Consider the following 15,314-nt stretch of genomic DNA (forward strand, 5'->3'; position numbering starts at 1 on the left):
ATGTATATGACAAGTTAGCCTGTCAACTCTGAGTGATCCAGAAAATTTGATTACATTTAATCTGCAGGTGGTGTATAGCAATATTAAGAATGTAAAATGCCATAACTCAGTGGTCATGAGTCTGTACAAAGCCTTAAAAGTCCCAGACAGGAATTAGGTATTCTGCGAAAAACAATCCAGCTATGATGCATGATTGTCTATCACAAATCAAGGTTCAGAAACAGATTAAAAATGTTTTTGTATAAAAAAAAAAAAAAAAAAATGAAGAGGATTCGAGAGCCTCGGTGGGGGTTTGTTCACTGAGAGCTTTCTAGTTTCATTTGGGTCCTCTTCATACTGTGCATTCAGCCGCTGCAGTGCACAGCTCACTGCACAGGCCATAACAGTGCGAGTGGATGGCAGGTACAGTGACTACTCAGAGCCCCCCCCCAAAAAAATCATAAAACCCCACACTTGATCGTGGGAATTGTTAAAGGTATATCACTACAACAACCCACAGAGTTCGGCTGTCTGCTTTCATGAAAGTTTATGGTCCATGACTGGAACCTGTGCGAACAAAACGAAATGTTAAACCTCATATTCTGATACCAACGGAATATATAGTGACAGTCTGTGTAAGATAAAACAGAAGAAAGCCCGAGGAAAATCTGAGTGATGAGCTAATGTGATACATCAAGGCAAATATTAGACAACTTTACTTTCTTTATTGAGATGATATTGTCCAAATGATGTGTATGGTGACAGTTTGAAGTGATTTTCTTTGAGGTTTTATGTCTTAAATCAAAATGAAACTAGGAGACAAATGTACCACCAGCTGTAAAATCTATTACTCAGCCTCCGGGGTTAAATCATGAAGAAGCAGAATACCTGTTGGACAAAGTGAATAAAAGTCAAGTGGTCACAAAATCTTGACAGAAGGTTTATGAGCTATCAGCACTGCCAGAGTCTAGCTATCTGTCTTTGAGGCTAGATGCCAAATCTTATGTTTTTATGACTGTTCTCCCCAGTAAGAAACACAATTAAGATAAATGGGTTTGTAATTGAATCAAGATAGACAGCAAAAATAATACCATTCCCATCTCACTGATGCTAATTTCTTTTCTTTGTGACTATTTACTGGTTACTTTGATATGATAATACAGCTGAGGTCCAGCTCTGCTTTGAGGTTCGCATCTGTTTTATGAACCTCTGTTCTTGAAGGTGATTTTACAGCAGAGGATTTATTTAATCTGTAGTTCTGTGAAGATGCATTGTGTGATTTTCTGATAATATCCTAACTCTAATGACGTAATTGTGCCAAATAATCTTAATATTAGTAAGTGTTTAGAAATATACCAGATCATATTTATACAGTATGTGACAACAACTAGTGGTGACCACTAATCTGGGCGGGAGGGAGCATCTCAAATTGTTGTCTGAGTGGGTCTAAAAGATGCCCTGCTGTCCTAACAGATAGTCAAGCCAAATGGATTAACCATATATCCTCCATAGTAAATAAAACACTGTTGAATGCCATGCAGTAGAGCACAAGCTCAAAAGTGCTGCCAAAGTTGGGCTCTTTATGAAATCCAGTCACCAACTGGGATTCATACATGGTCTTTCCACAGGCACACAGTATCTCTGGCTTCCCTCACAGTTGTCATGTTGTTCACTGATTCCCTAAAAGTCCACTGCTCCCTCATACCTGCCTCCTGTAGCATCAATGTATCACCTAGTCTCCAGATTTGCAGGGATCTGGCTGGAACCCACCTCGTCTGTTTACCGTGTTGACTACAAAGCAGCTGCTCAAAGCTGACTCAGGACTTCACAGCTTAAATTTCTCACCGCGACTACCGCTTGTCACTCACTCTTAAATTTATCCGAGCCTCCGAGTTTTTGCGAGGCCTCTCCGGCAAGGCGGAAAATGGACTGGGACGGTGTGACATCTACTTTCGGATGGCATTGACCATTGGCCGGGGAAGGTGGAGGACACAGTGCTATTTTCATCTCAGTCTATCAGTGCAAAAAGAGACTGGCATTGAACCATTCAACTCTCTGAAGATAGCGAGAGTTGCAGGGGAGCGAGGGAGGGAGGGCGACAGCAACGTGGGAGACAAAGATGGAGTGTGTGTTTCTGGGAGAGAGGGAGAAAAGGCGAGCTGGGGAGAGGCAGTGATAAGTTGACATGGGGGAAGTGAGATGTGACAAGCCGAGAGAAAGAGATGCTCAATCAGTGCTGTCAGGTTTTCTTGCAATCAGAGACAGCCGTTGGAGACTGCAGGCAGTACTATTGACGATGGGCTGCCTCACTAATGACAGCAAGGCGTCCATGTTTTCAGCGGTGCTGACTATAAAATCAATGGACTCATTTGTGCACACTGCTGGAATATTTTTCATTGTGCATTTCATGATTTTTATTGCATACGTCTGTGTAAAAAGTTTTATGAGAATGGAAGGTAAATTTAAAAGGTACATCACAGTAAATAGCAGCTTTCCTTTGTTTTGGAGCACACTGGCTGTTAAACACATGCTCCTTGTCAAAAAAAGAAATAAAAAAAACAGCTGTAATTTTGTATTTATCTGCTGGAGGTAACAAAAAAAAAAAAGTAGAAACTATTAAACTGAAACACCTCGGGTGTGATTGACACCGCTTGATTTTCAGTGTTGTTGTTTTATGTTCGCAGCTGTGGACACCACCAAGGACCCATGCCAGAATGTGAAGTGCAGCCGCCATAAGGTGTGCGTCGCTCAGGGCTACCAGAGGGCCATGTGTGTCAATCGCAAGAAACTGGAGCAAAGGTAGAGGAATTGCAGCTCTGAAATCAGACGGAGAGTTGTTTGGTGTTGGGAAAAGGTATTACAGATGTTTAGAAGATTTTTGTGGCATTCAACAGCCATGTGCCAATTAAAAGCCGTAAAATGTCTGGTTAGAGAGCTATTGATTAAAGTCAGTAACATGGTCAGAGAGTGCAGCTGGAACTCTGTACTGTGCAATGACTACTTAGAAAATGTATTTCGAGGCAAATAAGGACCCTAAAGATCTCAATCTGATGAACAACCAAAACCTTCATGGTGAAAATTTAAATATCACCTGGCAGTTTACCTCACTACAATTTCTATATCTGAAATGAGCTTAGTGAATTACAGTATTATGAATATAGATCTTGAACATCAGGTCTTGAAGATCATTTCTTTTTTTTCTGAATGTGTTCAAGTGAATTGAGGTTTTCCAAACTGCTCAGCTCAAAACTGACTCTTAAAATAATAAAAGATCGGAATAAAGACCACATAAATTCTGACTTTCAAAGTAAACAGATTTATATGCTTTAAATTCCATTGTATCTAAAATTCAATATTGATTATTCTGTTGTGATTTCAAAATCAGGTCTGTAGTTGCTCATAAGATACACAATCGTCCATATATACATGGCTACACTTAAAACAGCCATTCTTCTATCGTACATAGAAGTAAGAGATGCTAACTTCGTGGATAACACTTAATGTTAACGGTACATACTTTATAAATAATTAATGCCTAACTAATACATGATGTATCAAGAGCTAACGTGGCTCAACTTTAATTAATGATGAAGCCCCTATTACTTAGTTTAATTACTTAAAACTGCATGGATCATCATTTTATGAACTCATACATATATGTAGGCTATACAGACATTCTTATTCTTGGATCAGCTTGTGCACATATATGACGTAGTAATGAAAGCTCTGTGCATTCTGTGTTTATGCATTCACGTATATATTGTTTTTGAAATCTGACCAAACCTAAACAGTGTTTTGGCACATCAAGGCTTCCACTGTATCCACGTTATATTGTAAAGACGTGAAATATAAGCAGCTGAAAAAGGGAAAAAAAAAAAAAACATTCAAGTCAGGCTTCTGGTTGACATGTGGAAAATTTCCACCAGCTGTATTTCCCACTTGGCAACAAGAGCTGCAAGTGATAACAAACCGATGCCAAGATGGCTCCAAATCATCATCATTGTTAGTTAAATCGACTACTAACACAAATATAACTGATGCAGCTTAAACATGAACATGTCCACAAACTGTCACAAAAATATAACATACATGAAAAACTGCTGCATCAATATTCTTATATACCGTATACAGTAGATCAAATGTCGGGTGTGTAACACGTGTGATAAACTCTTCTAAGCTCTACTGAGTGATTTGGGGTCTTTCAGCTAATTGTTTCACTGTTTTTGGTTCTTTGTCACTCTGTTGTCATGCCAGAGTGTCGCTCACAGATGTGAGCAGCTGTTTACTGCAAAAAAACAAGCTCTGTTAAATGTGATATCTGCCCAGCTGGTGAACACAGTGGAGCATTTAGCACCTAAAAAGCTTTTCCCTTAAAGACCAAAAACAGAGATAAAACAATAGTGAACGTTGGTTTGATATTTAATCGGGTGGCCAGAAGCACAACTCCAAATAATAGCTAATGTTGCTACGTGTCTGCAGGATGCGTCTAAAATCAGGATTTCAGATGCACTGGACATGAGGAAGTCTTACCCTAAGCCTGCATGCACAATCTGCCAGGCTGATTCTAAAATTAACTCAAAGTGAGACAGTTTATGACAGCGGGATGATGGGAAATAGGAACATTGCGCAGCAAAAGTAGAGAAAAGTCGTGTAGTTAGCAAACAGAATTCTGAAAATTTTGCTAAAAGGCTACCAGATCAAGTAAAGCAGCATGTCCCCTCAGTATGGAAAATTAAGTCTGTTTTAATGCTTGTAAGTTCAACACAGTCTTGCTTTAAATGACTAAATCATGGGCAGCAGGTGAGTGGGTGAGGGGATGAATAAGAAGAGGAAAGTTCTCGATTCCACTGCAGTTACTTTTCAAAGTTTTTATTTCCAATCCTTTTTGACTGCCACAACACCGACATGCAGAAAACACAAAGTAGAAGGAAACAAAAATCTTGTTTTATTGTGAGTCACTGAACAACAGTGTTCTTGCGTCTTGAACGCTGAGTATACTGTGTGCTTGACTGTGCAGCATTACTTCAAGAACTTTCCTTGTTGATAATAGGGCAATTTTAGAAAACATAGAACATTAATCAGTGGAAGTAGAAGCAGAGGAGGAAGGAGCTGATGCTAAAACCATCACAGCTAAAGTGCAATAAAAATTAAAATATTTCACATTTTGTGCATTTAATCATGTACCACTGGGGTTCATGTGCAGATTTAAGATGCCCCTCTCCTCCCGAAGATCTTTTAGTTTTCTGTTGTAAAGCTCGGTGAAAAGCATTTATCCGTTCGCTCAACCGTTCATTCCACTTTGACTGAAAAACAAATGAGCAGGGTTGCAGGCAGAAAAGAATTAATGGAGTGAATTATTACTACCTGCAAAGTCTATCTGCAGCGACAGGCATTTATCTTTTTCAATAAAGTGCTTCATTTACAGAGTCACTCCAGAGATGAGAGAGACTGTGTCGAATAATGGGTAATAAGCACGAACGCAACCACACTAAACCATCCTAGCATCATTAAGTAGCCGAACGGCAGAGCCGGATGCTTGTGCTCACTGAACATGAAGTCAATCAACGTGTGAGAGGAAAGCAAGCAAGGGGAATTTTACGAGCAGTGCATCCAAATATTAACAGGCACGTTATGACTTTGTGGCGGTTAATAATCAAAAATGGCCTGGTTTGTTTGATAGTTTGCGGGATATATTTAATGAGACCGAGCTGTAATAAAAACAGCTTGTTGGATAAGATTTGTAACTCTTGTGTTTTGACCTCAGCAAGCTGGTAAAGTATAAAAGGGGGAGTTCAACCAAATTGCAAAACATATTTTTTCCTCCCTTATCTCTGGCCGGGCAGATAAGTTTGGTTTCATTTATGCGGGATCTAATATATCTGCACCTGAGGCTTCCACTGCCACTCGCACACAATGTTACATTACACATTACATTTTTTTTGAAGATCCTTTGTCCAAAATAATGTAAAATAAATGCATTCAAACTTGAACAAGAGCTAATGTGACAAAAGTTGGACGTGCATCCTTTCAGATAACCAACTAAAAACTAATTTCAGACCCCACAGACGAAGTGATTTCCTTTGTTTTTGTTGAAAAAGCTCAACGTTTACTCAATGGATCAGAATTAAATTCATATTCCAAGCGGATCTGTTTTCCTCAAGAGCAACGATAGAGTAAAATCACGTGGTTTTGAAATATAACAACTAGATTGCCCTAAAAGTCAGTACAGTACACACGTTCTCTTTTTTTCTTCGACCTAACATCAGGTCAAATACTTTGATTTATCATACATACCTCCAGAACTAATGATATTACCACCGGGTCAGCTGTATTTTGAGTTAACTTGTTGTAAAACATCTCAACAACGCCTGGTTGATGGATTAAATTCTGTAAAGATATTCAGGCTCCACTGAAATCACTTTGGCGGTGGCTTACAGCTGACTTAGGCCTTAATAGCGGCCAAACTAATGGCATTCACATTAGCTACATGTGTACTTTGTGTTTACTGCTAATTTTCAAATGTTAGCATGCGGACACTTGCAAGTATGGCTGACTAATTTTTTTTTTTTTTTTTAAAGCTGTGGACATCATTAACAAAAATGTCATTCACTTGTTGTATTGGAGCAGTGTCTCAGAAATACATATCAGATAAATCTGGGATAATAAAACAAATTTACCCCGATGAACCCTGCAGGCATTTCAACTTTGTATTATTTTCCCTCTTATGTTCAGAGTCAAACAGTCAGGGCAGCTGGAGGCTCATGAAGGCACCTGCAAACCATGTCCTGTGGTTGCCTCCTCACCTGTATGTGGCTCTGATGGACACAACTACGCTTCTGAGGTGAGAGAAAAATATTCTGCACCAGCATCTCTCTTTGAAAGCACTCACTGCACTTTTTACCTTGATATTTCTCTCTCTCTTTTTTTTTAAATTTATTTATTTTTTTTAACTTGTGCTTTATTCCTGAATTCTGGCACCATAATAACCCTGAAACGAAATGGAAAGTGGCCGTGTCATCGCTTTAAATAATGAGAGGAGTCCAGTCAAGTGCTGTTTCCTGCTGCACTGACATATACGTGGGTGCAGCAGGGCAGCACAGTTCATCACTGCTCGCGGGAGGACGAGTGCAAAGGCTCAATGTGGCCGTATGATTAATGACTGACACTGTTTCTGAGCGGCATCACTGTAGACCGACCACCGCCAGGTTTCTTTATTGATTCATTTTTTTAAATTTTGACCTTGCATGAGATGACAGCGGAAAATGACAGCTCATTCTTGCTGCCTTTCTCTAAGTGCAGTGTCTCATCTGAATGAGCAATCTCTTTTTCCTGCGGTCACCCCCATAAATATTTTAACTGCATCTGTGCCTCTGTCTCTCTCTCTTTCTCTTTCTCTTCTTACAGTGTAAGTTGGAGCAGCAGGCTTGCCTCGCAGGCAAAGAACTGAACATCATGTGTGCTGGATTTTGCCCCTGTGCCACGGCCTCCGTCACCATCACAAACATCGACACAAAACGTGGCAAGTCGCTCTTCTCACCTCCTCCATGCATACGGTGCAGGTAGAGAGATGTGAAAAATTAAAATGTATGAATCAAGCTTAAAAAAAAAAAAAAAAAAAAAAAAAAAAAAGAAAGAAAGTTACGAAGCTCTGGTGGCCACATGCGGCGTTCTGTCTGCAGGGTAGGACTCTTAATTTTCTCCCAGAACCGATCAACCCAATGCTTGCTCAACATTTGGGATCAATACTCACCAATTTCAGAAATTACTGTTAGCCAAATATCCCCCATGTGGTTAAACTGCTCCTTCAATCATGTAGTAATTAATTATTTAGAGTGTACACTATCTACCATTGCAGCCAAACAGTATTGATTGTCCCAGGCTCTCGGGCACGTGGAAATGCCAATAGATCAAACAGATGAAATGTTACTCCTGTTTTTCATCTGCAAACTGAAAGTAAATTTCTATTGGAGATCAGCAATTTTATGCCGCAGAGTTAATTGCAAAATATAGCAGAGTTGTTTGGGATTAGCACGTCGTGCACATTAAATAACAGCAGTACGTATCAACAGCTTCGCCGTGAGGGAAACCTGTGCTCTTACTGACGTACAGTGAACTGAATGGAACGCAGCGTAAAGCAGTACTGAATCCGCGCCTGCCTTGGGAATGTGAGTCAGGTTGCTGTCTAGCATCTGCCAGCGTTTTGAATGGAGGGATTCCCTTTTTTTCTTTTTTTTTGCTCCCTCAGAGAGCTGCACCGGCCAAGACCTGGCAGACCTGGGTGACCGCCTCAGAGACTGGTTCCAACTCCTTCATGGAAACGCAAAGCAGAATAACTCTGGCAAGCCTGGAGCTGGCACCGCTTCAGGTTGGAAACTCACAAAGCAGTTTGATTCTCTACAGCTTCCAAACTCACAGCTCAATTATCTATGCAATGACCTGTAGTGTAAACAGAAAGAAACTAAAGTGCTATGCTGTTGTTACTGACAGTGCTGGACAAGAGCCTGGTGGCCAGCTGCAAGGACTCCATCGGCTGGATGTTCTCAAAGCTGGACACCAACAGTGATCTGTATCTGGACCAAGCTGAGCTGGCTGCCATCAACCTGGACAAGTACGAGGTCTGCATCCGACCCTTCTTCAACTCCTGCGACAGCTACAAGGATGGGAAGGTCTCCACGGCGGAGTGGTGCCTCTGCTTCTGGAGGGAAAGTGAGTGAAGGGATTTCCAGAGAAGAAGCAGGGCGGACAGGCCGAGTCTATTTTTGAGTCAGATCTGTAAATGGGTGAAATAAAAGCAAGGTTATGTCAGAGGGAAACGCACGATTTGCATTGACATCAATATATTCCACCTGCTTCTCAGCACTCAGAGGGAAAGCACAGTGGCTATGATTGCTTTGAAGTGGGGTAAACAAAAGAGCATCTGTAAAAACTAAAGAAAATCAAATTACTACCAGAAGCGCTCCAGTCGGTGGCCTCTAAACACTGAAATATGGCTACACAATGGAACATTTGGGGAACTACTTGTGTACACAGTATACGGCTATAAGTCAGGAGGCAGTTAGCTCGGCATAAAGGGGGGGAAAAAACACCTTGGCTCTGTTCAAAGTTTAAAAATACGCCAAGCAGTATTTAAAACTAAGAAATAGTTAGATTTAACTCCTCCTAAAGCCACAAACTATCATTTATACATTTCTATTTGCGGGTTAAACAAGTAACAGAGAAATGACGTACAAATGAGAGACATTGTGTTAATTAGTCTAATCTACATCTTTAAAGCGCTGGCTCCTCTAAAGACTTTTGCACTTTGTACAAACTCATATTGAATTGAATTCATATGAATTCCATTTATTCATCATTAGATACAGCTCTAACAATATTCCCAGCTGGATCAGCTGCTCTCATCCTTTCAATCTGGACCGGGCCTCTTTTATTTGAGAATCACTCTCTGGGCAATCGAAAGTCCTTCTTTATGGCCTCCCTGAAATCTGCCCGCAACTGAGTACAGAAAACGAGCACAGAAAATTCAGTCTTCACCTGATTTACAGCTCCTCCGGGCTTACCGAGCCCTAGAAGGCTTCCTTCTGCAGCTCGACAACGTCTTTCACTGTTGTGACAGGAACCCACAACTTTCAGGCTGAACAACTTTCCCTTCCTTTAGAGCATTTGACAACACTTATTCTATGTCCTTTCCTGGGATGCAGGACAAGTCTGCGTATCTATGTTACTTATCTCTGGGGAGGAAGCCATGAATTGATTTGTGCAGCTGTCACAACTGTTTTGTTTGATGTCTTTATAGCTGTCGTAGTTTATATCCTAAATGGTGATATCCGGTGTGTACTTTCTATACTAGTACTTCATAGGCTTTTCACTAAGCACTCACATGTTAGTGCTGCAAGTGTTGAATACTGAAATGTCATTTAAGGCCTGTCTTGACGATCATTTTTGCAATGAACTTAGGCTTAGAAACTAGTCCTCTTTCTGAGGAACAAAAGTTTCATTTTGCTGCGCAGAGGTTGAAAGTTGATTACCAGTGTTGCACGGTGACCCTGTCAGAAGGGTTCAGAGAGAAAAATATATCTAAAAATACCTGGTGTGCTCGGAAATTCATTTGGAGCTTAAGTGTGAAGCCGTGTTCCTTGATATTTTATGTGTTTTACAAAATTTTATGTCGTAACATATGAAATGATCGACTGCCTCCATGGATGCTATCTCACATTTCAGCTGTGCACATCTTAACCGTTTGACCCTTGCTCGATAAACACAGGATATTTCTGGAAGTAATCTCATTTGCACGCTGATTGTCCCATTGATCAGCACTTAATCTGCATGCAATAGATTACACTCACTCCCTAATCAATTTTTGTGCCCTCGATGTTGATATTTAGAAGCTACTGCACAGGGAGCCATCAAGTAATGTTTTGTACATCACACCACATTTATCGAAATAGATACAAATTGTCATTTTAAGAGGCTTTTTTCACTTGTAAACTCATAATGCCTTGTGAATTCATCCAGTTTTGTGCAAACACAACACACGATAGGAAAGACAGAGGAATATTTCTGTGAGGATCCACAAATACTGTGGAAGTTTTATTACCTTACAGGTCAATACAAAGTATCTTTCTCTGCTTTGTTTCTATTTCTGTCTGCACCTCGTTTCGTTGTCACCTCCCGACTGCATATCCATATGCTCTTTCACCTGAGCTCTCCCCAATCGATCATGCCCCGGGGAATGAAACATAAGACTTCTTAAACAAATCGATGGGATGATTACAAAAATATAATCATGAAGAGCATTGATTGAGATAAGTTTTGAGGATTGTCGGTCATCACTTTTTTGTGTTTGATCCTCACAGAGCCGCCGTGCCTCGCTGAGCTGGAGAGGATCCAAGTGCAGGAGGTTGCCAAGAAGAAGCCTGGTAAATACCTTTTTCATAACAACACTGTGAAGTTCAAGATATTTTTGGAGATTTAAAAAAAAAAAAAATACTTAACTTGAATAGAGGCACCTTTTGGACAGGAACTAACCACTCATTTACCTCAGGTGCTTTCAAAGCTTTACATTTAGTCATGAACTGCACCATCGAGCTGCCATGTGTGTGCCTTCACGCTCGCTCTGCGTCTCTTGGTGAACTTACGCAACAAAACACCTGAAGCAGCAGGCGAGAAGCTGGAGGAGGCTCATTAAATAGATCACAAGCACACGGCTAGGATTAGGCCCTAATCAGGCTGGGGGGGGCGGGGGGGTGGGGGGATTAAGGGCCAGCCCTGGCTTTGGGAAAGAGCAAGGCTAACACAGCTGTTTGGCTCCGCGAGACACCCCAACGCTACCCAGCATGCTGCACATAACACACAGCTGCTTCTCTGTCTGCAGCTCCAAACCCAGAGATCTGTTCTTCCATCCCTGAAGCCCACTCGTCTGACTTCTTGTGTTTTTCTCTTGTTTTGTTTTGTTGTTTTTTTTTTACAGGGGTGGGGTGGGTGGGGAGGATGGTGCTTGTTAGAGAACTCCGCCTCGGGCTTGACAAGAGTGTCCTGAGGGAGGCCGAGACAGTGGAGCTCTGTCACAGAAGCTGTCACTACATTTTTACATGGCACTCTCGCTGCATAAGGAAACACACCACGTGCCTACATGCTGTATAAAAATCCCATCCAGCCGGCATATGCATGCTTTGGAAAACAAACAGGGGATGCTTTCTCCGTCTCCGTGGTATTCTCTGCCAAATAGCTGCCTCTCCGTCCTGACTGATGGTGCTATCACAGGTTCACTAAGGCATCTTGGCATCCTCATTTGCTGCTCTCATCTCAGGCATCAGCATGAAGCAGCAACGTTGTGCTGTGGTTATAAATATTCAAGGTTGCTTGTGTGTGTGTGTGTGTGTGTGTGTGTGTGTGTGTGTGTGCGTGTGCGTGTGCGTGTGTGTGCAGGCATGTACATCCCCAGCTGCGACGAGGACGGCTACTACAGGAAGGTGCAGTGCGACCAGAGCCGAGGTGAGTGCTGGTGCGTCGACCAGCACGGGGGAGAGATGATGGGCACCAGAATCCATGGCAACCCTGACTGCGGTAAGAGGCTGGCAATTAGCAAACAAATATTTCTCACACAAATCTCCCTCCCATACAGTCATTTTCATTTTGTAATTAAATCCTTGAAGTCCAGTTTAAAATATAAAATGACCTGTTAGTAAGTAAGTAAGTTGGTGTTATTTCAACTAGTTTTTAATGGACAAACATTTGAAAGGCTTTTAAGAGTCAATAGTAAACCATTTTTTTGCTGCACACATTTAAACCCCCGTGTGAACTCCAAAATCAGAAATAGCTGCTCCAAATTATTTTTTGTTATTATTTCTCATTATTATTTGTTTTGTCTTTAAGATGTCAGAAAGTTGTAAAAGAAAATTCCCCAGAAACCCTCAATCCCAACTTTATTGTTCTTGCTTTTTCTGATCAAAAAAAGTCCAAAAACCAAACAAAATTGACAGCTGACAAGACTGCACATCTGAAAAAGCTGGAACCAATGAATGACTGACATTTTACTAATTGATCAAACCAAACTGTTAAAAAAAAAAAAAAAAAAAAAAAAAAAAAAAAAAAAATTCTGTTTGGAGACAAATTCTCTTAACAGGAATAGAAAACAGTTCCTCATATATTTGTCTTTTTCCAGATGAAGTGATGGGATATTCTGGAGATTTTGGGAGCGGAGTGGGATGGGAAGATGAAGAGGAGAAGGAGGCAGAGGATAACGGGGAGGAGGCAGAAGAGGAGGAAGAGGAGGAGGGTGAGGCAGACGATGGAGGATACATCTGGTAGAACTGTCTGACCCCCCCACATGGAGAGCACAAATGCTGGCCTGAAAATCTACAGGGATGGCTCTCTCCTAAAAAACAAAAGATTTTGGGATCGGACTGGGGAGGCATGGAGTTGTCCTGGTGTGAAATGTCGTGCTGGGCGGGTCCAGTGATGAGATGATGACCAGTTTTTCGTCTTAGATATGTGTAATTGCTTCATTCTACTCTGTTTTTTGAGCGACAGAGCTTTTTGTTTTGCTGTCCTGAAAAGCGGGACCCACTGACTACTGCGCCATAGGTAGCTAAAGTCCATCAGAATTCCTATCTTGTCCGACCGTCATCTATGCATATAGAGATTACCAGTAATTTTGTATTGTGTGAACAGTTGCTTGAGTATTACAGCTGCCGTGTCACTGGAATGACTAGAGATCAGACTTTAAACAAACAGTTCGACATCTTGGGAAAGAAGCTTATTTGTTTTCTTGCAGGGGGTCACATGAGAAGAACGATACCACTGACCTGCTAAATATAAAGTAATAGTCATGAGATGGTTAGCTTAGTTTAGCATAAAGGCTGGAAACTGGGAAACAGTTGCTTTGCTCTGTGTCGAGGAAGAAATGCCTACAAAAATATATATCTAAAGCTCACTAATTCCCATCTCTTATCTTGTTTGTTTAATCTGTACGAAGAACAGTGTAGAATTGACACATTGCGTTTTTAGAAAATGTTATGTGCCAGGCCATTCAGGAAGTCCCTGCACTATATATCTGGCACGTAACACCTGTAGACATCTAAGTTCAGCAGACACAGGTGGCAACTAGTTGGTGAACATAGCAGAGCTTTTAGTGGCTAAAGAGTCAGATATTTCCCTCAGGAGTTGGTGGAGACCAAAAACAGAACTAAAAGAGAGTAAATATTACATTTACATTTACCAGAAACATAATCACAGAGAATTATTTAGCTCCATTGCTCCATAACTGCTGGATGTATAAATAAGCAACTGTTTGCTAACAAATTCACTATTTACTATTAATGTTGTGCTCTCAACTTATTTTGACTGTCTACAACTGGTCAATTTTTTTTTTTAATATATATCAATAGTGATATCAATTTTTAACTTGGCTATAAAATAAATGCATCTTTGCCAAAATGTCGAACTATTCCTTAAAAGCAGTTCAGCACAATGGGGTTCTATATTTCCAAACCGATCCTGTACATAAATCCGGTGTAAATGAACTGTGAGGGAAGCTTAGAGGATTTCAGGTTACGATGGTTTCCAGCTACGTTCATGATAAAAGGAGCACCGCAGCTCTTAGGAGTTTTTAAATTGAAAATGTTTGACAAAATAAGCGGATAAACACAGCTACAGCATACAGGACCTACATCTCCAGCTGGATTACTTTTATCAAAAACCTGTAGAATGTACTTTAATGACCCAAAATGCACCCACAGTCGAAACCACTAGTCGCTGTCCTCTGCTAACTCCGAAATCATGTCAAAGAATGTGCCACAAATAGGTTTTTTTTTCTGAGTTTGCAACTTAAAATACTGTATTTTGTGTTTATAAAAAAAAACAACGTGTGCGTTACTTGAAGTTCTGTGTGTATACTTGAATTCACACTGTATTTTTTTTCTATGAGAATATTGTTGTCATGTCTTCATTCATGCTATTGATAGGCCAGACATTTGTTTGTTTTTAGTATTGCATGTTAGTGATATAAGAATGTACTTCTAGGCTGAGCACTTTACTAATAAAGGCACTGGAGCCAAGCTGTATGTTGACTTTAATCTTTTCTGAATATTTAAGGGAATTAAAATTTGTAGGATGGGAAAGATATAAATGAAAAGATAACGTCCAGCCGATTGATGGTTAGAATTGACCAATCAGAGAGCAGGAGAGAATATACCAAATAGGAAGGCAGGATAGAATAGACCAATCAGAGGGCAGGATAGAACAGACCACTTCTGATTATTCTATTCTATCCTGCCCTCTGATTGGTCTATTCTATCCTGCTTTCCTATTGGTCTAATTTATCCTGCTATGTTTTGGTGTATTCTAACCTGCTGGTGTGTTTAAACCAACAGTTTTGAAGTTTCCCCAAACTTCACCAAAATCCATCCATCTATTGTCTGTGGGCGATTTAGAATCAAAGGCAGCCAACCCAGATGATATTCTACCAAAGATCCAGTCAGGGATCCAACTCCACACCTTGCTCAGAGGTGACACTGTACCACTATTTTTTTCGACAGCTTTCTACCTTTCAAATTCCAAAAAATTGAAACAAATCACTCGTACATCCTATAGAGCTGAAATTTTTTTCTGGACATTCTCTGAATTGTCATAAAGCTTTGGCTTACTGTAACCTATAGTCAATTCAGAAGTCTATTACTCTATATTTTTCAAAACATGCCAAATCAATTAACATGTAAGACGCCACGTCTTTACTAAAATGCACAACAGTTTCTATTCCCCCCCCCCCCCAAAAGAAAATATTTCAACTTCACCAAAATATTTGACAATACGCCTGACATCATCAGAATGATTATGTG

General features: G+C 40.6%; 1 protein-coding gene across 1 annotated transcript in view; it reads left to right on the forward strand.

The window, feature by feature from the left end:
- The window catches only part of LOC138201874 (testican-2-like), a 38,148-nt gene extending 23,614 nt beyond the window's left edge, over positions 1-14,534 (forward strand). The window contains exons 4-11 of the mRNA XM_069155386.1: positions 2,664-2,778; positions 6,712-6,820; positions 7,384-7,505; positions 8,229-8,344; positions 8,467-8,685; positions 10,833-10,895; positions 11,905-12,042; positions 12,641-14,534. Coding sequence (XP_069011487.1) covers positions 2,664-2,778; positions 6,712-6,820; positions 7,384-7,505; positions 8,229-8,344; positions 8,467-8,685; positions 10,833-10,895; positions 11,905-12,042; positions 12,641-12,786 — 1,028 coding nt within the window. The 3' untranslated portion in view covers positions 12,787-14,534. The remainder of the gene's footprint in view (positions 1-2,663; positions 2,779-6,711; positions 6,821-7,383; positions 7,506-8,228; positions 8,345-8,466; positions 8,686-10,832; positions 10,896-11,904; positions 12,043-12,640) is intronic.
- Positions 14,535-15,314: the final 780 nt, after the last annotated feature.

This window comes from Embiotoca jacksoni, unplaced genomic scaffold, assembly GCF_022577435.1.
Source record: "Embiotoca jacksoni isolate LCO1_2020_lvr unplaced genomic scaffold, fEmbJac1.0.p SCAF_20, whole genome shotgun sequence".
In the NCBI taxonomy this organism is placed as follows: Eukaryota; Metazoa; Chordata; class Actinopteri; family Embiotocidae; genus Embiotoca; species Embiotoca jacksoni.